This window comes from Hipposideros armiger, unplaced genomic scaffold (assembly GCF_001890085.2).
Source record: "Hipposideros armiger isolate ML-2016 unplaced genomic scaffold, ASM189008v1 scaffold_22, whole genome shotgun sequence".
Lineage (NCBI taxonomy): Eukaryota > Metazoa > Chordata > Mammalia > Chiroptera > Hipposideridae > Hipposideros > Hipposideros armiger.
In genome coordinates, this window is record NW_017731372.1 from 6,556,783 (window position 1) to 6,583,911 (window position 27,129).

Here is a 27,129-nt window from a genome sequence, read left to right on the forward strand (position 1 = left end):
TCAAAAGGTGGAAAACAATTATACCCACTTACAGGGTTATTGTATTATATGAAACAATCTCTAAGTTTGATCAAGCAGTTGATAAACTTGGTCTTCAGACAGGAGGTAAAGACAGGCATTCGAAATGCCTTCAGGCTGTGTAGTGGATACACACGATGAGTTTGTATCGAGTGTTTACAGTCAGCCTAGACTGTCCACCCTTCTCGTGGGGTGGCTGGCTAGGGCAGGCTTGTGAGACGCCACCTGTGGCCACAGAACAGAGTGAAGTGAATCGGCCAATTTGGGAATCAAACCTGCAACCCTGGCTTCATGCAATGTTCAACTGTTAAAAAAGCAGAAAGCAAACGAGGTTAGAAATGCTGTCAAGGTCAACAAGAAGGCAAGAGAACACAGAGTGACTCCAGTTAACAAGCTGCTCTCCACGGCATCCTCTCTGTGCAGTTCACTGCACAGGCGAGTCGGCTGGAATGGAAACCATTCCTAATAATCGGACGAGAGCGGGTGCGTTCAGGGTGGTATGGCTGTAGACCTCACTCCTAATAACCAAATAACCACGTTCTATTTTCCTTTATCCTGCAGGCACTCCACGTGTTAACTCCAGACTTTGCCGCTTACGTTTCTTGGTTTTAGGAGCGTTTTCCAAAGCCTGATACATGTGCAACCTTTCAAAACCAACACCTCATTATCTAATTAGGAAGCTGAGAAATGTTTATCATAACCACCCTCTTCCGCTTTGTGTAGACGTTGGTGTTTGGACTCCGAGTCTCTTAGACCCACATAAAGCTCTCTAAATCCAATGACTTTTGAGGAAGCAGCATTTCTAACTTGACATTAACGGTTCGGCTGAATGTTGACCCATTACAGTCAATGATGCATACTGAATTTTAATTTTTTCAGTTCTTGTACCACTATCAAGTTATTTCACAGTTACACGTAATACATCTTATTATGCTTCTTTTCAAAGAATTCTTAGAAAATTGTGTTTGAGTGTATTGTGATGGGAATGGGCAGAAAAGACTGGTACTGAATGATTATCGAATGATGGGTTATGACAATACTTGCTAATTTCAAGTCAATATTGCAAGGACAGATGGTTTATTTATAGTTTGTTGTTTTAGTAACATATATTACCTGGTTATGTATTGCTAGAGGGAAGGGCTCATTATTTATATTACTTTTAGACTATGACTTTAAAAGCAAGGCTGTTAATAATACTAACAACAACAAAAAATCAGGCTCTTAACATTTTCATTTGAATCGATAACTTTGACACAAACCCAAGAAGGGGATCCTACAGAGTGGGACTCTTTGTGGAGGTGAAGATGCCAGCTCCTAATGAGAGAATGCCACATTCTGTAAATTCCCATAAACTGGAAACCAGGGAACTGAATAGCAGCAGTGGTGGCATAATTTGGTGCTCAGATGCCAACTGAAAACCCCAGTGCTGGATATCCACCAAAATGTCAAATATAACTTCATGGCTAGCACTTTGGCACTGATGTGACAATGACAAGTATTATTGGCATCGAAAAGCAGCCCAGGGAAGAACCTCATTAAGTGAGAAAAAAGAATCTAGAGTCTATACAATACTACTCAACCGAATGTTTGACTCTTGTATCCTACAAAATCAGAGCTACTACTAAAGCAACATGGCCTGTTTTGAGCTCCACCGCTTTGATTTTATTTGCCTAGACTGGCCTGGGAACACAATAGCCTAACAAGTGACCAAAAATTGGCTCTAAATGTCTGCCAGCTGCAGCTTCCTTCCTAAAAGTGAACACATCTTAGACAATGTAGCAGAGCTGCAGGCAGCAGCCAGGAAATGGGAGGGTGGGCTTTGTGTGAGCAAAGGCTTTGGTAGGAGTCCAGGATACGATATGCAAACTACAGCCTCTTTAAACAGTGGCTGAGGCCATATACGAAATAACTTCTGCAATTTTCATGTGGATCCGGTGGGAAAGTCATGACTTGCTCAAACACCTGAAGAACTGGAGACTTTTTCCCCAGAGGCCTACTTGCTTCTTTGAAAAGTGCTGGGGCTGCAAGGCCCAGGCCACATAACTGAGGACCACAGCTCTTGCAGAAAGCAGACAGGGATGAGTTGGGAAACCTGAAAAGCTACTTAAACCTTTATGTCCATTTATGAGATATGGTAATAACTCCTGCCTGCTCTACCTTATGAGAATAATTCTCACAGTAATTGTTAAAAAAAATATTAGCTATTGTGTGCCAGGCACTATCCTAAGAACTGGACATGTAATAATAACACAACCCCATTTTACAGACGAAGAAACTGGCATTCTTTTTTTTTTTTTAGCTGAGCCATCCTGCCGCCTGTTGGCAGCTCAGTGGCTGCTCAGCTCCGGCCGGGCATCGAACCGCTGTTGCTCAGAGCTCCCACTCTTGAGCGAGCTCTTAACCAACTGAGCCACTTGGCCAGCCCTTCAGACGAGAAAACTGATTCAGAGAGGTTAGGAACAAGCCCCAAGGTCATATAGCCAGGGCTTGGATTCAAAACTAGGCAGTTTGGCTTTAGAGATCATATTTTTAAATATTACTTATAATGTTGTAAAGAATATAATAAAAACATGCCTGAGAACAGCATTTGACTTTGAAAAATTAATGGTGCTCTAAGCAGCAGTGGAAGGAAGTTCTGGAAGGAAGAGTCGGCCTCTAGATAGCACTTGCTACATAATAGCTATTCACAAACAACTTCACTCAAAAGACTTGAAACTCTGATCTTTGCCCGTTTCTCTCAAATGCTGACTTTAGCCCAACGAAGTGCTCTAGATCAAATGACTCCTTTGACAAGTGAGAGTAAAGGGAAGAACTCTGCAGACCAGGCACCTCACACAGGGCTTGGCACCCAGGTGATGAATAAATAAACGCTGGCTGAATTGAACACTTTCTAAGCAAAGGCATTTTGAAATGTGCTATTCATATTTCACAGAATGGCTTGAATATAAATTATTTAGAATGTCAAAACAGGAAAGGGCGAGTTAAGGAAATTAAAAGAGAAATGGAGTGTAAATGAAATATTTAATTCAAAATAAAGAACCTGGTTACATATTCTGGAAACCCTTTTTCCTGGCTTAGCAGTGAAGTGGGATGGAACTAGCCTGTTCTTTAATAATGTCTGTCATTTGTGTTGTATATACATGCTGTACACATACTGTTCTGAACAAGCTGCTTATTATGCTTAGGTGATACTTTGTTAAAGGCTGACTTTTTTTTTTACCTCTTCGGACAAAAAAAAAAAAAATGGGTCCCTTACAACAAGTTGAGCTTGTCTTCCTGGCACCAGGTCTAATGATGCATTAGACTCACCTTATGTCCAACAAAATGTTGTGTTTGGTCTGCCTATAATTTCCAACCAATATCTAAGGACCCAATGCATAATGCAGGTTTTTCCATAATTTCCAAGAATTTAACGAGTAACTGGTTAATCCGTGACCTGCTATGATCCAAACCTAGCCCAGGCAGAGAACCTCCTATGAGAAGCAGTGAGGTTTGACAAGCCAGAGCTCAGCTGGGCTGCCATCCAGTCCTCTGTAAAACTGTGAAGCAGAAACCACCTGTGCTTAATTGCCCTAGAAGTCTTTCTAGTACAGTTATCCCTAGGTATTTGTGGGTGATTGGTTCCAGGACAGCTCTCAGATATTAAAATCTGCAGATGCTCAAGTCCCTTACATAAAATGGCACAGTATTTGCATATAACCTATGTACATCCTCTCATATACTTTAAATCATCTCTAGATTACTTATAATACCAAATACAATGAAATGTTATGCAAATAGCTGTTACACTGTACTGTTTAGGGAACAACAAGAAAAAAAAGTCTGTACATGTGCAGTACAGACGCAATCACTGTCGGCCTAACTACATAGTACACGTCCCCAGCAACATAACATTGTTGACCAGGGGTTGGTTGAATCTGCAAATGTGAATCCCGCGGTTATGGGGGTCTGACTGTATGACTCTCACACAGTCTCTCTTCTGACGCACATGTGTGAACTGCTACCCATATACCTAGTTGTGGAATCCGTTCTCTCTGTGAGACTCCTTGGTCTTTGCTTTAAGAACAGTGTGAAAGGAAGTCCTGACCCTCTTGGGACTAGGAAAAGCAGAAAAACAGACCTCAGAGCAGCAGTGTTTGCTATGATAGGCTCTCACAAAGCAAATGTTGAACTGATAAGTGACCTAGAAGAGATCATAGCTACAGGCTAAATTCAAGCTGGGGGTTAAAGCGACACACACACTCCTAAAAAGTTATCTCCAGGCATCCATATCACACAGTGGAGGTTTTAAAAAACACCTCCTATACAGGAAGCCCCAAAAGTCTTAGCAAAGTTTTAAGTTATCAGGACGGGGGTGGGGGTGGTGGGGTGGTGGGCTGAACCCACCCTCTGCCAGTCTCATAGAGTTAGATACACATGGTCTTGATTTATCATCAAGTTAAATGAGCAGCCAAGATTAAAAGAGACATTTTAAAGGGCTAATTAGTCAACCCTCAAAAAAGTAAATTAAGGGCCTGTGTTGAAATAGCCAAAAGGAAACTAATCCAGCATCATAGCAATAGTGCTTGGAGTGTATTCAAATGGAAAAACTTGGGCTGGAAATACTTGTTTAGAAAAAGAGCTACATCACTCCACCCTCCTTCAAGTAATCCAAGCCATCTCAAACGCTAAAGGTCTGACTAAGCAAGATGTATTTTATTAAAACCTCTTTCAGCTTGAACTAGATCATATCCTTGGGAATAAACAAATTTTATTCAATGAACAAGCAGAAGGGATTTGATTACTTTTTGTGTAGACTGCTTCTAGGTTAATGCAAAAAGCTCAAAAAAGGACATCAGATAAGGTAAAAGGCTTTATTATTCTGGATCAGCTTAAAGTCTGATACTGACACAAACAGGGATAATTATTATCTCATTACATTTGGCCTTTGGCACCCATTTGAAGTACTAGTTTTCCAAGTGGGACATGTTACACCCAGTAGATTCTCAGCATCTTCTGACAGCCATATTTACCCTAACTTCACAGAGTAGAGCTGTCAGATGTGCAGGAATACAAAGAACAAAATCATCTACTTTAGTTATCCTTTTCTTTTTCAAGGATTCTTTCAAATCAAGAGAGACAGATAGCATTATTGGCAGGTATTGGTCATAAATAACGCCTTCCCACAGTTGAACTCAAAAGAAAATCAAACACAAAATATACGACAAGTTCCTGAATATTCAGTTAATGCTATGGCATGCTTTGTTTTGAAATTCTGTGGCTTCCTTTTATTATTTCTCTCCTTGGACAAACCAGAACTCATGCTTAAGTAACCTTTGCAATTCTGGCTGTTACAAGCTTAACTTACACGAACCCAAGGACTTAAAGATTGATCTTTAAGAACAGATTTTAAAATTATGACAAAAATACAAATAAAATCTACAGTGATAAAAGTGAACTGGCATTTTGTGATGCTTGACCTTACAGCTGGAAGGACTGTGGGTAGAGTCGGGCTCCTCATTAACTCTGTAATCCTGATTTCCTGTTTAACTTTGTGGTAGCTTCCGGGAGAGGGATGGTAACAAATGGGAATAGCCATCTTGAAAAGGGAGTCCCGGACAAGCCCCCAAAATGTTGACTGGTGAAAATAACTCTCCAGATAATCCACAAAAGAAAAGGTTTATTTGAAAAAGAAACAAACAAAAACCACCGCCGCAATGTGAGGACGCACACCTATGACACGGGGCTCCAACTGGCCACCCATGTGGAGAAAAAGTACTCCCTTTTCAAGATGGCAATTCCCATTTACTATCGTCCCTCCCCTGGAAGCTACCACAAAGTTAAACAGGAAGTCAGGATTACAGAGTTAACCAGGCGCCCAGCTCCACCCACAATCCTCCCAGATCAACCATCACAAAATGCCAGTTCACTTTTATCATCAGGGATATGGATAAAACGAACCAAACTTCATGACGGGAAGGGGACTCGTTTCAAGGACAAGTACACAGAAAGTACATGGAGCTTGTTTCTATTAGGTTATAAAAGGGGAAAATATAAAAACTAGTTCATCTCAAGATGATCAATATGTAACTGCTGATTAAGGGAAGTCATTCTCAAGATACTTTGCACATTATAACTTAGAGTCCATCTATACACTGTATTAAATAGCTAGGGAGAATTCCATGACTTTTTGGCTCAGGGCTATACTAGAAAGTTATTGCTTTTTATGTGTGGAGAGAATCCAAAAGAGCAAGTTAAAACTAAGATTTTTTAGGTTGTGGATTTTCAGTTCAGGTCTCTCTTCTTTTATAATACCAATAAATCATTACTTTTTCTTAAAAATCTGATGACTTTAAAAAAAAAGTTGCAGCCCCTGGAGAACTGAGGACTCAATTCAAACCCCAGCTTCAGTGTATGACTACTGAGTTTATAAACACCTTCTTCTCATAAATGGTAAAAGTCATACCCTCTAATAGAACATGATACTGGGTTGGTAACATTGTAGATTGCTTAGCAAAAACATGGGGAACATAAATCTCATGTGGGAGGTAGATTCAGGGGGAAAAAGACAAATGGTATCTAGTGTTGTTCTACTTTCTCCAAAGCGTCGACTGCTTTTAAAATAATTTTACCTTACGAGATTTATCACTGAATCACATACTGAATCAATAGAAATGTACTTATCTGAACATCACATTTTTACACAAACTTTAAAAAACCTCACAGAAGTATAGTGAAAAGATTATATATTTTAAATGAAATCACGTGTCTGAGGCAGCACAGCTGCAGGAGTCTGCAGCAGGCGTCTTCTTCGGCAGTTGGCCTTTGGACAGGCCCTGCTGCAGCCAGCCCATACGTCACACTGTGCACAGAAAGTCTCAGAGTAACAGGAGACAAGCCTCGTTTTTGGCCTCCATGAGCTGGGATGTCATTATTGCAGAGAAGATGCACAGCTTAAAAAGTGAAGACTACTTATTCAACATGTTACAGAGTGACAATTTGCTTTATGGAATTTAAATACAGCATTCATCCCGAGGAAGCTGTGGATATACTATGATAGTTGAACCAGGCTAGGTAAATTTCAGAGTAGAAAGGATTGTCTCTAAAAAAAAAAAAAGGTAGCTTTCTTAAAGACCAGAGTTATAGAGTCACTCTGTTATATTTTTATCGTGTTTTAATGGGCCAAAGTTCAGTTAACTTACTCAGATTAGATCTATAATTCTGTTGACTGTTCAGGACTACAGTAGTCATCCTGGGACTTTCTATGGAAGTATGTACAAATTTTCCTCATGGAGCTGGTAGTAATAGTGACCTAGAAGAAGAAAGTTAAGATTTCAGAGATTTCCTAAGACAAAGTTCAGCTATTACCGCAGTGAGTTATCACTAAAGGGTATTTTAACTTAGGGTGCCTAGAAATTGGATTATTTAGTCAGCCAGCTTTCAATCCCCAATACTGTGAGGACAATGTCTCTTTTGGCTCATTTGTACTGAAGATAGTAAACATTTAACAGACATAAGTATGCAAGGAAGGCTGGAACTTTTCACGTGAACAGAAAATATTTACCAGTTAAACCTAATAGGAATCAAAGAGGTTACTATTATGATCCTCTTTGAAATAAATGAGTTAGGTCACCCTCCCAAATTTATAAACAAAACAGGTAGTGCCACCCTCTTCTGAAGAAGCCTATATTATTGCCACGTACATTAAAAAATTATTTTAAAGAAACCAGCTTCAAAGATTGAAATGATAAAACCAGTGTTAAAAAAGAGACAACAGGCCCCAAAAGGAGCCACGTGTGCTAAGCCCCACCTCAGCAGCAAACCAAGACAGGCAATACATAACCGAATTGCAGTTTCAGCCTCTCCCAAGAATGTAGTAACCTTTAACCAGTCAATCTGGAATTTCCCGATCAAAATCAGTGAGGCAATCTGCCTGGTAGACCCCCTGCCTTTCCCTAAGGGAAGGTGACCTTGCCTGAAATAATAATACATTCTTTTTAACTTTCTTTCCCCTCTCCCTTTCTGTCTTTAAAAGTTTCATTTTGTATAGCTTCTCAGGGTTCCTTTCTATTTGCTAGAAGGGAGTCTGCCTGATTCATGAGTCCTTGAATAAAGCTAATTAGATCTGCAGATTTACTCAGTTGAATTTTGTTGTTTAACACCAAAAATATCTTGGACCAGCACACCATTTTTTTAAAGACTTTAAGGTTTGCACATTAGTGAAAAAATTTTTGATTGAAATTGCTTTTATGCTAACACATAGCTTCTCTGAAAAAACCCCCAGAAATTTTGGCTATAGGCAAAGGGCAGACAGAGTAATAATTTTGAGAGAAGAAAGGAAAGTCTCCTTAGAGCATTAATAATAAAAAAAAAGTTCTGTAGCAAGGTCTTGGTTGGAGTTTATGTTCGAAGTAATCTTTAAAACATATCTAGTTTATTTTTCCTAAAATTATGGGATAGGCTCCATGATAGTATGTGAAATGAAAACTCGCCTAAGGTTGTCCAGCTTCTGCCCTTTAAAAGGGCACATGTCGCTGATCATGACTCCTGGTTGGATTTTAATCATTCTGTCATCTTCTCCTTAACATACGGCAAGAGCTGCTATGACCTACTGTAGAAACTTCCCTAACCCACCTCCCCTTAACTTACAACTGATTAATGGAAGCTTTCTATTCCCTTTGACTGGTGCCCACAGCTCACCCAATGCTCACAGCTACTTCTGCCTCCACCACTATAATGAGTCACTTGCTTTTCAAGGCTCAGAAAGCTATTTATGCCAGCAATATCTGTTTTTTAAAATTACCTAACTTAAACATTATATCAACCAATAAGACATAAGTCCTAAAAAGATAAATAAAACTAAGCTGAATGTTTAAAAAGGTGTAGATACAGGTGAGTTGCCAAAAATATTTGTGTGAGCAAGATGACTGTAAGAGATTGGGGATAATCATTAAAATCTAGAGGATTCTGCACTTAAATTGCTTTGTTAATATCTAAGTTTCACATGTATTTTAAATAATTATAAACTTTAATTACAAACTGGAACTCTATTTATGGATGTTGGCAACTTGCCCACGAATGACAGCTTTTTTGCAAAAAGGAGAGGGAGTCTATAAAAAGGGGTTGCCAGGGGCCTGGAAGTGGAAAAATCACAAGAGGGGGCAGAGGGAATAATGTCAAACAAAGAAGAGGGAAGACATTTTCGACTTGATATCCTAGAGGATGAGGAGACTTTGATAAATCAGCAACAGGGCTGAGGGGTATGGACCTTGACAGGAGTGGTTTTAATGGGAGTTAAGTAGGGTTGCCAGGTAAAATACAGCCCCCACACAGTTACAACTGAATTTCAAACAACAAATAACTGAGTATAAAAACTTTTTAGTATAAATATGCCCCATGCACTATTTGCCCTGTATTTTTATGTGCTAAATTTGGCAACCCTGGAAATAGACTTAAAAAAAAGTATCTGACTGCTGAGAAGGGATCTGTACCTGTCCCCTTCAAGTTAGGAAATGCATCTTCCCACCACTGCAGACTCACCGGGCCCGGGGAAGTCTTCCCGCTCTGTCTCCTAGGATTGGGGGTCTGGGATGACGGACTCCGTGGAGATGGGTTCTCAGCCTTCCGTTTGGCTGCCATGGCCAATAACCAGTTTTTATTCTCTGGAGAGCTGTTCTCTTTGCCGACCACTTCAGACCCTTCTCCGCAAGATCCCAGAGGAAGAGGTAGTGTTCCACAGCCTTCTGAAGCGTAAGGACTGGCAGGAGAAGGGGGCTCCGAGACACTCATGCTGGCGCCTTCAATCTTGCTTGGTTTGGTAGGGCCTCCGGCGTCCTTCCCAAGGTCTTCCTGATTAGCAGTCAGACAGCACAGATCCAAATGAAGCTTTTCAACTGGGTCATCCAGCTCAGTGACACAGCTGCAACTCTTCACACACTTCTGTTTCACATTCTCCAGACAGCTCGAGTCTAGCCTCCTCTTGACTCTATTTCTAGACTCGGAGCAAGCCATGGCTTGGGATGACTTCAGGCTCACAGGAATGAGGGCTTTTCTTGGAGATACGATCTTGATCTCGGAAGCAGGTGGAGTGATGGGTGGTGATGAGGAAGGTGTTTGGGTCACCCAGTTTCTAATGGACATCTTGAAAGATGAGGGTGGCTTGGGAGAGACAGAGGAGACGGAGCCTCGTCTGCTGATGGGAGAGCGGGCCTTGGCAGGAGGGGTTTTAATAGAGAACGTAGGAGTATTTGAAGGAAGAGGCAGGTCTCCAGCACAGCTTGGAGCACAAGCTGCTGAGGAAGGGGAGGAAATAGATGGACTGCTTTTGACTCGGGGGGCTTTGGCAGGAGTACTCTGGCTACTTGTCACTGTTACTGAAAAAGAAAAAAAGGTCACAGAAATCAGAAGTGAACGCCAAAGAAAATCCCTGAATTCACATAAAAAAAAATGATACTAACTTAATCATCCAGAAGCTGACTTCCCAGTGAGGTCACAGAAATCATTTGATTCTTACCACAATCCAAGCATTTTCCTTTGCCTTTCCTAACTGCCAGCCTCCCAACCAACCATTGTAAAACATATACTTGTAAAACTCTAGAAAATACAGAAAAATTAAAAGAGAAATTTAAAAGCATCCAGGTGAACCATTTTAGCCTTTTTTTCTATACTTCCACACGTGATATATATATATCATACACCTCAATTTTTTCTATACAAAAATGAGACCTTAATGTATATACTCATATTATTTAGTAACCTGTTTATTATATCATGAACATTTCCCACACTATTAGTATAGATTTATATTATTATTTTTTTAAGCTGAGCCATCCTGCTACCTGTTGGCAGCTCAGCTCGGGACAGGACTCGAACCGCTGTTGCTCAGAGCTCACACTCTTGAGCAAGCTCTTAATATATTATCATTTTTAATAGCTACAAATATTCTAATGTAACAGTAAGACATTTAGATTAATGGTATTTTGTCTTCATAGGTAAAGTTGCTGTTAGCATTCTTACCTCTACTTTTGAGCAATGCTAGGGCAGAGAGGCTCTTACACAGGAGTGCCCAGGTCTCAAATCTGGCACCATCACCTACTATGTGACTTGCGCATAAACCCTTTACCCCCTCTGCCTCAGTTTCCGTATCTGTTAAATAGATACTTTTTAATCTCCACAAGAAGTAATTCCATCAATGATTAAGATTATCAGGCCTCATGTGGTTTTCCACCTTAATTTACACAGGGGTACTATTTGCCACTAGCCAAAGAATGTCAAAGAACTTTTCAGAAACTCAATGCTTGCTTTCAAAGCAAATTAAACAGTCAAACAGTTGACAGAACTCTTCTCTGTGTCCTGTCCTTTGTTTATATGCAACGGTAAGTACTCCAGGCAAATTCTTAAAAAATGTCATGCGTCTTCCCCCTCAGGCCCCACCACAGACAATATATTGGGTTGTCGGAAAAATCATGGTGCACTTTTGCAACGAAAACAGCAAAAATACGTCATGACTTTTCCGACAACCTAGTATTTTCTCACTTTCCTTCCAAACTTACCGGAATAGGGTTCCTGTCTTCAAATAACAAAGAAAAGGCACCTACTTAATTCTCAGTCACAAGGTCTTTGAATTATATAGCTCTGATACTTAACTCAGTTTGATTAATGAATTGCATTTATATGCAACTGAATTTAGGATGGGCTGACATAAAAATACAATCTCTCTTTTAGTTAGAATAAAGATTTACATGTACTCATTTCAGTCAGTTACCTGGTCCATTCTACCCTGTGCTTTCACTGCTTAAGCAGCTTTGCCTTGAGACAGAGAAAGTCTACAAATTGACTTTTGCCTAAACTTTTCTCATTCACCGCATGTTTAGAGATGGCTAAAATGATACTGCTCCTTTGATAAAGATCACTACCACAAAACCCCATTTTGTTATAATGGGAAGCTGGTGACAGGAACTTGTCCATGGAGTGTCTGGTGAGAGTTCTCACATTCATGTTCTAGAGCTTGATGACAGTTATTATTTCAAAAGGAAAGAAACATTGCATTTGCTTCACTCCTCAGTGCAGGTCAACAGTCACTGCACAGACCCTACTGTCATTCGTGCCATTAAAGTGAGCTGAAGTGTCCGTTTGGGGAGGAAAGTCCTAAAACAGTACAGGTCTTACAACAAGCAGCTTCAAAGACAGGATTAGAAGAGAAGGCAAAGCTGGGCCAGGGACAAAGCACATATACTGGGGGGGTCAAAAAAAGGTATACACATGATTTTTTGTATTCATCTTTTGTTATCGGTATATATTATTACAATTTTAATAGTTTTTTCCTTTCTTAAAATGTGTACACACTTTTTGGGCACCCTCTGAATATGTTTCTGATACTTGAGTGGCAGACATCTGAAGTGTTTGCTGAAGGTCAGCAGGAAATCTGATGTGGTGGAAAGTTGGAGCATTTCTTCTTCCTTCAAGAGGTTATAATTAAGGAAGGAGTAGACCATGGAGGTCAAAGAAAAGATTTTGTTAACTTTGAAGGTTAACAAAACTCTGGGTCAAATTAAAAAAAATTTTTAAACAGTAATTAGATTATAAAAGCAATAAAAGTTCATGGTAAAAAGTTCAATTGCAGAGAGGAATATGGTAAAAAATAAAAAGTCCTCTTTTCAACTTTCTCATTTCACTCTAAGTGCATTTCACAATTTTCTGTGTGCCTATCAGCATACACTAAGGTATATGTACATCATACATTAAAAAAAACCAAAAGAATTATACACATACACGTCCTACAATTTGCTCCTTTCTCTGAACAGCGTATTTTTCTCTTTGTATCTCTTCATGTAAGTACACTTAAACGCACTACATTCTTTTTAACAGCTGGGCAGTATGTCACCATATTGGCCTATAGATTCCAACATGACATGCATGACATTTAGCACTTCATCTACTTAAGCGTATCAACCCCTATTCACCCTAAGTACTGCATGAGATCTGATGACACAGTAGCTTAGGCTAGGTACCTGCCGTAAAGTCTGCCTGAAAGTCAATTCCTTTGAGAAATTAAAGAAAGCTTACTAATAATCAGTCAATTTGCTGCGTCTCTCTACGTAAGAGTTTGCCATCTGGCCTCACCATACCTTTTCAGTCTTATCATGCACTAGACTCCTTTAGGGTCCCCTTACAGGAGGCTGCTTCCTGAGCAAGCTGTGCACTGTCATCTCTCTGTCTTTGTTCATGTGATTTTCTTGCCAAGTCTGCCCCTTCTTTTCCAGGCAAAAATTCTCATGTTTCCAGGGTCTGATGACAATGTTAACTCACAAACTTCTTTCCTCCTCTCCCATAGAGCTCTTCTGTCCCCTAGAAAATGGGTTTTCAGAGCCTTTTGTTTATTATGCAGCTAGGAGTAATATTTACAACGTATTATAGCTTCTGTGTCTGCCTCCTGAACCAGACTGCGAGCACCTAGAGAGGAGATGATTTAGTCATTTTTAGGTGTAGTGCCTAAAATGTACCTAGCCAGGAATTATAAACTATGTTTGCCCAATCTCATTACTGCTGAGAGGGATAAGGGTGGGGGTTCCAGACATCAAAAAAAACCCACTAAGTATTCTGCAGCAAGCACTTGAGATAGAAGAGGTAAGGTTTCCTTCTCTTTGAGATAAGGATAATCATCTTTGTCACACAATAATGCCTAGACCAGAGGTTCTCAATCCTTGCTGCATACCAGACTTAGAGCTTTATAAAAGTACAGGTACTTGGCCCCAGTTATTATTTCAAAAGGAAAGAATCTTTTCATTTGCAGATCTAGTGAACCCCAGACCTAGCAAACAATCTCTGGGGACACACAAACTTTTAAAAAGCTCCACAGGGCCGGCCGAGTGGTACGATGGTTAAGAACTAGCTTGGGACGCCAGAGGGCCCCGGTTCGGATCCCACATATGAGGGCCAGTGACACTGCCCTCCACAGCTAAGATGCTGAACAACAGCTCAACCTGGAGCTGGGCTGCCGAGTCGCCGGCGACGGCGTAGGCTGCAGCCCCTGTGGCAGTGGGTTGCAATGGGCTACCGTGTGTAGCCAGCAGCCAGCATGAGTGGCCAGCAGCCGCCATGAGCGGCCTTCCAGAAGCCAGCGACTGATCTGCCTCGCCCGGGAAGAGCACAATGATGGTGCCAACTTGGGCCAGTGAAGCGATGTCCTCCACAACTAGACTGAAGAACAAAAGGACAGCAACTTGTCTGTTCCCCTTCCCCCAATTGCCCAGCACTGTTCCCATCGCCCCAACTCCCCAATAAAAAAATCTTTAAAAAAAAAAGTCTGGAGATAGGCAGTCATTCCTGCGGGAATCATTATTTGATCTCTTCTTCTCTCCGCAAGGAAGTGCTTCATGTCTTGAGCGTGCTGGCTGAATCCCACACTAGCAGACCTCTTTGGCCACCTCACAAAGCAAGTGGCAGCATTAAATCGGCCCATTTCCTTATAAGTGCTTGTGTGCACCAGGATTTTTCGGTTTCAAGAACATAAAGGCCAGAAACATGTTCAATATTATCTTTCTTGCCCTCAGTGATGATTAGAGGTGGGGCTTTCTTTCCATCCAAATTGGAAAATACAGGTAACACGTGCACTTTCGTAACCAGTGGAGGGAATGTAGATTGACGAGGCAACCCTCTGATCAACTGTCGTTCGAGATCCTTAGCCCATAAACACTGCAGTTTCATCCACAATCATGTTGGAGAGCTGGTATTTAGAAAAGACGATGCCATCAACAAAGGACTTTGAATGCAAGTGCATGTTTAATAACTTCAGTACCCTCCAGCTTGAACAGTGTTGTCGATCTTCTCACCTAGAGACAGTTCATATCGCTGAAGGAAGCCATCCAACCAGTGTGGTGATGCTTTGAATTCCTCTGGGGATATTTCTAACTGTGGTGCCACTGCAAGGGCAAATGCTTGAATATCAGCCCTGTGCACAACCAAAGCCTTTGCTCTCCTGTCAGCAATCCATTCACAGATGATGTCTTCCAGCTCAGGAAATAATGGTTGCCGACCTGATCCACACTTGCGCTTCTTAGCATTTCCCTCGTCCATCTGTTGACTGAGGTTATCATACTCTGCTCGCCATTTTCAGACCATTCGGAGACCCAACTTCTCTTTGCAGAAAGATTCTTGCTCTGGGAGTCCTCCACGATTCCTTTCTTGTATTCAACGGAATAGCTCTTTCTTTTTGCACTCATCTTGTCTGGGGGTCAAAATATTATTCCCTTTAATCTACCATTAAATCAAGTGCTAATTGAAGACTTATGAGACAGAAGTGACAACAAAAATGATGACAGTTAAGAATGACGGTCCAGGGGCCGGCCAAGCGGCTCAGTTGGTTAAGAGTTGGCTTAAGAGTGTGAGCTCTGAGCAACAGGGCTGCTGGTTCGATTCCCACATGGGCCAGTATGCTGCGCCCGAGCTGATCTGTCGCTGAGCTGCCAACAGGTGGCAGGGTAGCTCAGCTGGTATAACAACAAGATTGCCTGTTCGATAGTGGGCTACATCCACCCGCAACTAAGACTGAACTCAGCACCTTGAGCTGAGCTGCTGGGTTCAACTCTCGCATGGGATGGTGGCTACACTCACCCGCCACTAAGATTGAGCACAGCACCTTGAGCTTAGAAGCCACGAGCTGCCGACGGGAAGCCAGATGGTGACTGGCATCCTCCACAACAAAGACTGAAGAACAACAACTTAGCTGGTCCCCTTCCCCAATTCCACAACACTGTTCCCTCCCCCAATTCCCCAATAAAATCTTAAAAAAAGAAAAAAAATGATGGTTCACACAAAAGTGACAAAAAATTGCAGGCACCAATATTCAGAAAACGTTTTATTTTACACGAGTGCATTAAATATATCCGTTACAACACATGATGTATTGAATTATGAAAATTCATATTAGACACAACCATGTCCATTCATTATCAAGTGTGCATGTTATTCATGCATTGTGTCTGTACTCTGATTGGTCATTGGGTAAGTATTGAGTTCATCTGTTTACATAGGCGTTTACCTCTCGTCCAAAGGCACCCACTTGGGTATTTCCAAATACTTAATTATAATTATATTATCATTAATTTAAGTATTAACGTCAATAATATTTATTTATATTTAATTATATATTAATATTACTATTTTATTATAATTCAATATGTCCGTCATGTGTTACAACGGATGTAATAAATGCATCCGTCTGGCTGACAATCTTAACGGGTTTATTTTTGGGGTAGGGCTTATATTATGAGCATCCAGAAAAATCATGCTAGGGTTTATTTTCCAGTTAGGTCTTATTTTCAGGGAAATACAGTAGTTATCATATTCGTCCCTATACAACTAGTTCACTTGTTAAACTATAACATTAATAAAAAAAATGTTAAAGAAAGCAAAAACCAAAAACCAAAAATAAAGGCATCAATGACTTTACATAAATAGACTTTAAAGACCCCTCTGGAGTCTAGTTCCTCTTACAACATCTTACACAAGACGAACTAAATAAGTCTTAGAAAAATGAACATATATTCTGTCTCACCTTCAACTCCCACTACCTTAGGCCTTGATGGCTAATGTAAAATGAATCTTTAACCTTGAATTTCAAGCTTATTTCTGTGTATCTATTGATAACATCAGGATTCTTTTGGCTGGCAACAGTGCTTGGACAATTTTTGCTCTTGGTTCAGTCACTTTCTTCACCACTATCCCTGTCAATTCATGGTTGTTACAAAATCCACATTCATGACTTTTCCAATATCTTGTTCTTCAGTTTCCTGACCTTCTACAATAGCCTTGTCCTTTTACTCACTTAAGCCATGTCCTCCTTCACCTTATTACCAATACGTGTAAATCCTCCATTATTTCAATTTCAGTCACCACCTATTTTCCCAACTCCCTTTAGCACTCCAATTCCAACCACCTTTCATCCCCGGGGGAATTTCTGTTCATTGATCTTACCCCTTTTACACTGTCCCTCAGCCCTATTATATCTTCACTTCCCTCCTCACCCAATTTAAATCCTGTAGTCAATCATAACTCCTTGGCCCTCCTTTAACTCCATCATACTTGTGAATCTAAACCACATCCCTGGTTAAATCCAGCAGTCCACTTACAGTGTACCTGTACCTATGCAGCAGACACAGAGCCTTGCTGACTGCTTTCAGTGAATGACTACTGGCCTCAAGCTGACTTACTGCCCCACAATCCTATTTCATGGCTCATTTGCTCTTCTATTCTCTACATGACTATTTTAGACTAAATTTTCCTCAAATCTCTGCTACCACATACTTATTTCTAGTTGATGATCCTGGTTCCCAATGTCACTAAGAAAACTGAAGCTATCAGAACAAAAGGGAACTTCTACAAGTTCTGCCCATCCCATCTATCCACCTGCCTTCACTGTGCTTATACATTCTGCCATTTCTCCAATTACTGTGGATGAGTTATCCACACTCCTGGTAAAGCCTACCCCTCTACTTGTGTATTAGTTATCATCCTCTCCCACTTACTTTGAGGGCATTGCTCCAGAAAATTTCCCTACATCAATTCCCCCGCTCTCTACAGGATCCTTCCAATCACATACAATGCATTACATTCCTATTTAAAAGAAAACAGACAAACTTCAACACTGCTTCTAACTTAGCTACCACCTCATTTCTCTGCTTTTCTTTCTAGCAAAACTCCTTGAAACAGCCTTCTGTACTTGTCTCCAAGTTCTCTTCTCCCACCCTTCTGAAACACCAGACCACCGACACTCCACCAAAGCTGCTCACATTAATGTTACCAAATAACGCCCAAATTGCCAAAACCTAAGGTCAGTTTTTAGCCCTTACTGCATGTGGCATGCCAAAAACATTTAACTAAGTTCATTCCTCTCTCCTTCATTTACTCAGCTTCCAAGACACAATACTCTCCTGGTTTTTCTTCTTCTTCTCTGGTTGTGCCTTCTCCTTCACCTCTCCAACCTCTAAACATGGGGGATCCCAAGGCTCAGACCCCAGATCTACTCTCTATCACATCTTCTGCGATCACTGTGTTCCAAGTCACCATCATTGCTTCCTGGGTTATTCCAATGGATTTTAAAATTAGCTTTCTGTTTTTACCCTGATCCCTTTACAATGTTTTCAACAAAGGAGTAAGAATGATCAAGTGAAGAAAAGCCAGATCATGATGCCCCACTATTTAAAATCCCCTGACAGCTTTTTGTCTATCGGAATAAAAGCTAAAACTGTATAAGAACCTCATTTCCCACTACTAGTTCCCTCCCTCTCCTTTCCTCACTCCGGTCTCAGGGGTCCAGGCACATCAGCCTCTTTAAGGAACAGAAAATATGCCAGGCCTGCTCCTGCTTCAGGGCCTTTGCACTTGCTGCTCTGTCTGTCAAAATAGCCACCTGGCTCACTACTTCCTTTTCTTGACTCACATGTCTCCTTTTCATTGAGGCTTCCCTGGGCACCTAATTAAAAATTTTAACAGCATACTTTGCCATTCTCCCTTTCCTGTTTTCCTAAACATTGATGTTACCTGATAAGGTACATATTTTACTTCTTTAACTTGTTTATTGCCTCTCACACTAACATGTAAGCTCCATTTATATCTTTGGGATTTTGATTCTTTTGTTTATGGCCGAATCCCCAGCAACTTAGAGCAGTGCCTAGCACATAGAGTGTTCAAGAAATATTTTAAAATAAATCCACCACTGTGTTGTGGTGCCTTGTGCAGATGGTAGACATAGTAGTACTCAGAAAATATATACTGAAAAGAAGGGATGTCAAGAAGATGGTGCTTTTCTTTAAAAACATACCAAAATAACATCAAATCTAGCCTATCACTCTGTATTACACAACTACACCAATCAAACCATAAATAATGTAGAAAAATGTACGAGATTCTTACCTGGGTCAGCTCTTGCCTCTTTTTTCTTCTGAGAGGCCCAACCGACTATGGAGAGTTTATCTCCTGATTTCTCCTCTAAGCCTCTATTCAAGCGCCAGATTTTCAGTGTATTGTCATCAGAGCAGGTAGCAATCTAAGGAGAACCAGGAAGGGAGTTAACAAGTTTCAATCAAAGATTCCCAACAAAATAAAAAGTAAAGGCTCATGACTAGAAAATTATTTTGTTTGATACAACCGTATATAGAAAATGGTATCTGAAAGAACACCTATTTCTTTCTATTACTTGCTTTCAGAAATCATTGCAGATTTTTCTAAAGAAGTGGATTCCCCAGTTTCTTCTTTATATACATCTTGCTGGTATGTCTTTCGTTTCCAGTCATTTCTTACCTAAAGCTCTACTATAAATCAGGTTCACTTCATTTTATTCTCAAAAAGTTGGGCAAGTCATTATCTTTTATCACCTTCTATATAACTATGAAATAATTAAGATACCCTTTTTACTCTTTCTTTTAAATGATCAGTGTATGTCACTGGCATTCAATTTCTATGACTTTCTTCTGAATTCTGCATGTTCTGGCTTACTGCTGAAGTAATGGTATCATTTCCAAGATTAGACTTAGTCCACAACTCTAGTAGGCTGGAACAAGTAGAATGAAACCACTCCTTTGCGATTTTTTCCCCCCACATAGGTATAGGAGCAATCTGGGAAAACAACAAATTCACTGGGCTGATAGAAGTTAAAAATAACTTTTGCCCCTTTAAAAATATCTGACCATTTCTGATCTTGGTCCCAAGCCTTTTATGGCAGAGAAAGTCCAGCTTGAAGAGCTTGTGGCAAATGGCCACTGGTACCAGAGCTGTTCCCCAGCATTTGTTTATATAATTCCTCTATTTCAGTCACTAAAGAGATAGAAAAAAAGAACACACGTTCTCTTAAGTTTTGGCCCCCAAGAGACTGGCAGCTTTTTCCTTTCCTTACTGGGAGGCCAAAAGAAGACACACATATTTAACTGCTTAACAAGAAATGCTTGGAATCCCGTTACTCTACAGTCTATTAACAAGAGTTATTATTATTATTATTATTATTTTAATTTTTATTTATTTATTTTTTTTTTAGCTGAGCCATCCTGCCACCGGTTGGCAGCTCAGCGGCTGCTCAGCTCAGGCCGGGACTTGAACCGCTGTTGCTCAGAGCTCAAACTCTTGAACGAGCTCTTAACCAACTGAGCCACTCGGCCGGCCCAACAAGGGTTATTATTTATCGAGTACCTATTGTGTATCTGACAATTTACATTCTTTATCTTACTTAATTCCCACAATATAAAAAGCTTTGTACTCAAATAATCTCATCTATAAAATGAGAATAAAGTTATTTGCCCCAGGTCACCGTAATTAAGTAGCAGCGCTAGTAGATCCAAATTTTTCCAATTTCAAAGGCTACATCATTTATTTTTACCTTCTTAACTCTAGGCTAGGGACAAATTTATTTTTAAAAACTTTAAAAAAAAGTGATCATTAGATTAGTAGAGGTAAACAGTCCTACTACTTCCACTGAGTCTTTTCTGTGCATAGAAATAGGGACAACATATGGTTGCAAAGATGTGATGTGATTAACTGAATAATTAAAAAACCATTCATCTTAGTAAGTTCTAGGAAGATATAGAACTCCATGTTAAAAGAAGGTATTTCACTGGAAGCTACATGGAATCTCAGAGGAAAAATGTAAAAAAAAAAAATGTCATTGGTGTAATATCAATGTAATTACTGATAATTAAAGCAATGATTTAAAAAATGTCTATCATGAAGATAAGCACAGAACAGTTATACAGGTATACAGAAACAAAAAAAAATCCACAGCAGTACTGGAGAGCTAGCAGGGATGCCAGGAGTAGACCAGACCATGAGAAGTTTCTGGAAGATAAAAAACAGATGGGAGCAAGAGACAAAACCTTTCAAAATGTCAAAATGAGAAAGAGGAATCTCCACATAAGTGAGATTTCCTATAAACCCAGAATAACCCAAAGACCATAGGCAGTAGGCAGTAGGGGTGGGGAGAGTGAGTAGAACTTGGGCTACTATTATATGAAATCAGGGAGTTTATTTATGTTTCTTCTAACCTTAGATTTTCTTTTTTTTTTTTTTTTTTTTTTAGCTGAGCCATCCCGCCACCTGTTGGCAGCTCACGGCTGCTCAGCTCGGGCTGACTCGAACCGCTGTTGCTCAGAGCTCAAACTCTTGAGCGAGCTCTTAACCAACTGAGCCACTCAGCCGGCCCACCTTAGATTTTCTTTTAACCTTAAATTTTTGGATCAAATTTTAATTACGTGAAAAACTTAATTTTATGTTTAGGAAAGGAACGACTCTAGGGAACCAGAAATCCTTATTCCTTAATGCATAATATAATTTCTCTACTAGTAGACAAAAGTAGAATATGTATAATTAATGCTGACATAGATCCTGGATGGCCTCTAGATCTTTTAAGCATGAAAGTCTATATAACTCGTAAACTAACCTTGGGAAACGCTACAAATCTCTGGTCTAGTTTTTAAGCCAACTATGAAGATTTGTTTACAAACCTTTGTGAAATCTGACGGACACCAGCACACAGATGTGACCTCCTGCGAATGACCCAGGAGCACAGCAGGAGGATGCCAGGGTGTGGAGACCTAGAGCACCATGAAAAGGAAACAAACAAGTCAGCAGAGCAGTGGTAGGACTCCCGGACAGAGGCTCTGAATCTCTCCATATTTGTGCCTTAGAGGTCTTTACGGATGTCACCAAAGACCCCTGGACATGCCTACTTACAGCTCAGAGAATGAGTCCCAAAGGACAATGAAAGGACTTTTGTCATTGATATAACAGAAGGAAAATAGCCAAAGTAAGTAATTAATGAGCTTCAGATACCAGTGCAGGTCTCATTTCAAATCAGGGCTATCTAGCTATACATGTTTTGACTAAAATTCAAGACTGGCGTTGTGCCTCACCCCTTAGCTGGTAAACTTGATGTAAGGATGAGGTTCAGCTGCTGGGCAGTGCACTTCAAGGGGAGTCCTGTTTTCACATAGCCCAGACATTTTCAGGTCCTCCCGAGCCAGCTACTTCCAGGAACACTACATGAACGAAATCCTGAAGGTACCTGAGACATGCTACCAGCTCTCTTGGGACAAAAGGACAGTCTTTCTTCCAGAAGATTCACTGAGTTTTACCAAAGTCCAAAGTTATACCCCCCTTCATTTTGAAGGATATAAACTATATTTTATGTGGTACTTTGGTATCCTTTCCGGAAGAAAAACTCCTCTAAAATTTTATTTGTTAATTTGCTTAAAGAAATCTTGAATTTTCAAATAACTATTGCTACATTTTAATGTATAATATAAAAAGAAAGGTCACATTGTGCAATACTACAAATGTAACTAAGAATCCTATCTTCCCCCTCACTGTAGGCCACTGGTGATATGCATTTGACAGCTGTCTGACTCAGAGCTGTCAATCCCTTTTGGAGGCAATGGGAATTAATCAGTACAAGATGGAATACAAACTCCCATAACTATTATTAGCATGCATGTTTGAAAAAAAGAAATGATTCTCTTTTCATTTTCCTAAGGCTCTGAATCACTGTTCACTTATATGAAGACAGTGGGGGCGACTCTGGAAAGAATATTTGTGAGAATGACTAAGTAAACTTAATAGATTCCTCAGATTGTAGTTAAGAGATTTGACGTACTGATTCATAAGGTTAGTCAGCTCAATTATTACTACTCTTCTCTTGGGTTAAATGGCACATAAGTAATGATTCAAAGCAAAAGAAGACAAAAGACAGAGTCTAATTTGCTTTGCTGGGTTAATTAAAGCTTAACAGAAAAGGAATCTTTTGCTGAATAGCATCCTAAAGGGTCTCACTTACGGCCTATTCCTAAAATGCCACAGAGAATAATTTATTCTCTCAAGAGGTAGCATATTTTAGAAAAAACTTCCGAGATTCTCTTCATCTCAACAGTCACAGAAATTCTCCTTCCTGCTCTATTAATGGGCCCCAACCCATTAAGTTTCTATTCACCCAAAGCCCAAGCAGGGCTGATAGCAGCAAGTTAAAAGGAAAAGGAAATCCTCCTAGCCTCCTGACACTCCCTGGTAGAAATACATTATTCTACTCCATTCACTGGTTTGCTCTGCTTGTTGCCTCTAGCTTTTCACTTCATGATACTGTCTCTTCCTCAGTTTCCTAGGCATTACAATACCCAGGAGAATGTACATGTGTACACAAAGATTAAAATAAATTTCAAGGAAAACCAAACATCCACCAACAGCATGTATGTACATTACTGCATTTATCTACAGGATCTAAGAGAAAAACAAAGGCTAGATCCCTTGAAAAAACTTTTTACAATTTGGTAATAAGGTAGGAATAATAATGACAATAAAAGTCAGCATTTGTTGAATAATTACCATGAGCCAGGCACTTTACATAGCATTAAAAGTGGGGGGAAGAGTCCTCAAAAAGTTAAACATAGAATTAATTACCATGTGACCCAGCAATTCTAATCTCCCAGGAGAATTGAAAACACATTCAAACAAAAACGTGTACATGGATGTTCATAGAAGCTTTACTCGTGAAGCCAGAAAGTGGAATAATCCAAATGTCCACCAACTGATGGATAAATAAAACGTGGTCTATCCATACAATAGAATAGTCAGCCATAGAAGTGAATGAAGTACTGAGACATGCCACAGTGACAACCTAGAAACATTATGTTAAGTGAAAGAAGCCTGACATAGAAGATCACATACTGTATGATTCCATTTATATAAAATGCCCAGAATAGGAAAATTCAGAGAGACAGAACACAGGTTAGTGGTTGTCAGGGACCAGGGGCTCAGGGGAATGGAGAGGAACTGTTCAAAGGTATGGAGTTTCTTTTTGGAATGATAATGTTTGGGAATGAGATAATGGTGATGGTTGCATAATATTGTGATTATACAAAAAAAAATCACTGAATTGTACACATTAAAATGACTAAAATGAATTTTATGATATGAATTCTATCTAAATTTTTTAAAAATGGAGGTAGGGGCTTGTTGTAGGCTGAAATGAGAACTAATATCCAATAAGTTTTTATGAACATTAGTAACAAGTGTTTTCACAGGTTACGACTATCCTATATGGTATAGCATACTTGGTGAGTACTTCAAAGATTAATTTCCTCTAATAAAACTCAGGCAGCTTTTAAATCCTTCATTTTTATTCAAATAAATTTTTATTTATTGTCACTGTATTATAAAAACATTACCATAATTACATGATTTCACTTTTTTAAAAGCCTGCCTCTACTTTTTAAGTAGGAAGAGGAGACTATTAAGTCCAAGAGGTATTTACATCTACGCATTCTGGGGATGGTCAAAATAACAGAAAATTGTCCTCTTACATATTCGACTTGTTATGAAGACTTTAATTCAAGGCATAAGAATCCCAAAGTTAAACTCCTAGAACTATGAAGGTACCTCTAGAAGTGACTGGCTCTAACTTACAGCCCTCACAAAACATTTTATATCCTTAAACATGCAAAAAAGATCAGAACCTTTCCTCAAAAAAATCTCCTTACTCTGCCCAGTTAGAAACCAAATCTAATCTTTATTTCTGTTGAGATCATTTACACTTTCTCAAGTGTCAGGCTCAATGTCTTGCAGTCAGTGATAGAATGACTGTGCCTAATAAGTTTATTTATAACTACTTCAGTACTATTCAGTGGCTAGATCGGAAATGAAACAGGGAAGGGGGGAAAGGGACAAGGGTAAGAAATTAAAAAAATGTACATAATATTAAATCTTTTTATTTTAAGTCTTGGGCCTCAGTATCACCTCCCCTTTTCTAGGCAATGAGGAGGATTAAAAGACCATTCTCTCGTGTCTTAAGATCTAAAACTCCCTTCTTTCATTCTGTCTTTCTGTGCCCATGGACTTTTCAGCGTAGAAAAAATCCCAACACTTGAGTGAATTCTGACTACTTGGAAATGTAGCAGTTATAAGACAACCGAACAGCCTGGATACTCAGCTTGTGTGAAGCTGTTTTTAAATCTGATTCCCGCCCCACTTTTATTTATCATGGTAAAGAGAAACTGAGCCATCTCACTAGGCAAATTCAATTTTAGGAGCAGTAAGCTTGCCAGGATCTCAAATATCAGAGTCCGCACACTGAGTTATGTGTGGACAGGCAGGAGAACATCATGTCTGAACCACGTCATTCAGCACTAACATGTGACCCAGCCCAGGAATTCGGGATTCAGAAAGGGTCACCCATGTATGTGATAGCCACTAATTAGAGAACTGAACGTGGGTTCCTAACAACAGTCAAGTATCTTTACTGCATGTCTTTAAAGAGAGGATGTACCGCTCAACTCTTACTCCCTGAAACAATAAGGAAAAGGCCTTGTATTAAGAGAAGAGGGCTAGGAAGGAACTTTTGTAAGAATTGGCAATAAAGCTGAAACTATATCTGTACACACACACACACACACACACACACACACACACAATATAATTATATACATAATTATGTATATAATTTAGAAACTGATTTTAAATGACTCTAAAAAATTATCAGTGCAGAATTATTTTTTGGATAATCCTTCATTAGGCTTTTTGGTCTGTCTAAAATTTTTTTAAAGAAGGAAACTTAAAAGATACAGCCTTCGGTAGGTATAAAAACTTCCTGCTAAGTTGGGAGCCAAAGTTAGAGAAAGGAACATAGCCACGACAGTGAGGGAAGGAGAAAGGAAAAACAGAAAGATAGTAAAATAATAAGCCTAAGACCCACCCTGAAACTCAAAATTTTAAATATAAGACAGAAGCTTTAGTACTAGTGACACATATTGTTAAAGTTTAAAGCTCACGTCTGAAGAATTTTATAGATAAGAAGTTAGGTAAGAACTCATCACTAGATGGAAGGCTTAAGTATGTCTTATAAGCAAATTTCCATTAAAAAATACAACAAATAAAAGAAATATTGTAGAAAAAAAGGCAAATCAACCCAAAAGCATCTTGGATAGGACAACATCTCCACCTTGTGACCATCTAGGATATTGTTACTAAAAACTTTAAATAAGGCAGTGTTGCATTTTTGCAACTCTAGGTATATAATTATCATTTTATAGCACTTCTCCCAGGGACAGATGAAATTAAGCTGAAGAATATGCTTCATACCCGATAGGTTCTATACTTATCCTAAGACAATATTAAGGATATGGCTTCCTAGATGTTGGCAGAATTAAAAATGGTTTAATTTTTCTTCTGAGAAGGGATATACTATTGAACCTGTGGGCCTATAAAGTTTCAGACATTATGACTCTAAAATCCAAAATGTGTGAACTCTGATTGTTCAATTCGCCAATGACAAAGACACTTATGAAATTACAGGGCAACCTAGAAGATAATTTCTAGCACTAGAAAAACAAACGCCTTAATGCTCTTCTTTATGTTATTACCATGTTTATTGTTGTATTTTTTTTGTTCTACCTAGCAAATTTTTTATTCGTAAGAGTACAAAACATAGTGATTAGACATTTATATACCTCACAAAGTAATAACCCCAAAAAGTCTGTTACTTATCTGACACTGCACTGTTATTACATTATCGACTACATTCCCCATGCTATACTTTGTATCCCCACGACTCTTTAAAAAAAATTATAGTTGACATTCAATATTATTTTAAATCAGTTTCAGGTGTACAGAATAGTGGGTTAGGCATTTATATAAGTATAAAGTGATCCCTCCAATAATCTAGTACCCACCTCACTATTAGTCACATATATTTTAGTAGCCTGAAGACTGAATCACTTACAAGACAAGAAGAGAGTAAAGAACTGTGACTATACAAATATTCTTGAGTGTTTTATGTAAGTAAGGCTCTATGGCTGATTTGGGTATAGACTACATCCTAGGGATCAAAATATTCTATGTATTTTCTTTTTTTAAAGATTTTTTTATTGGGGAATTGGGGGAGGGGAACAGCGTTGGGGAATAGGGGAAGGGGAATAGACAAGTTGCTGTCCTTTTGTTCTTCAGTCTAGTTGTGGAGGACGTTGCTTCACTGGCCCATGTTGGCATTGTGATCATTGCTCTCTTCCCAGGTGAGGCAGATCGGTCGCCGACCTCTGGACGGCCGCTCACAGAGGCTCTTGGCTGCTCACGCTGGCTGCTGGCTACATACAGTAGCTCATGGCA

General features: G+C 39.5%; 1 protein-coding gene across 1 annotated transcript in view; it reads right to left on the reverse strand.

The window, feature by feature from the left end:
* Positions 1–6,727: 6,727 nt before the first annotated feature.
* Positions 6,728–27,129, reverse strand: part of DTL (denticleless E3 ubiquitin protein ligase adapter) — a 45,851-nt gene continuing 25,449 nt past the window's right edge. The window contains exons 12-15 of the mRNA XM_019635461.1: positions 21,486–21,575; positions 18,910–19,042; positions 9,538–10,370; positions 6,728–7,309 (exon numbers count right to left, since the gene is read on the reverse strand). Of these exons, the coding sequence (XP_019491006.1) occupies positions 7,211–7,309; positions 9,538–10,370; positions 18,910–19,042; positions 21,486–21,575 (1,155 nt within the window). The 3' untranslated portion in view covers positions 6,728–7,210. The remainder of the gene's footprint in view (positions 7,310–9,537; positions 10,371–18,909; positions 19,043–21,485; positions 21,576–27,129) is intronic.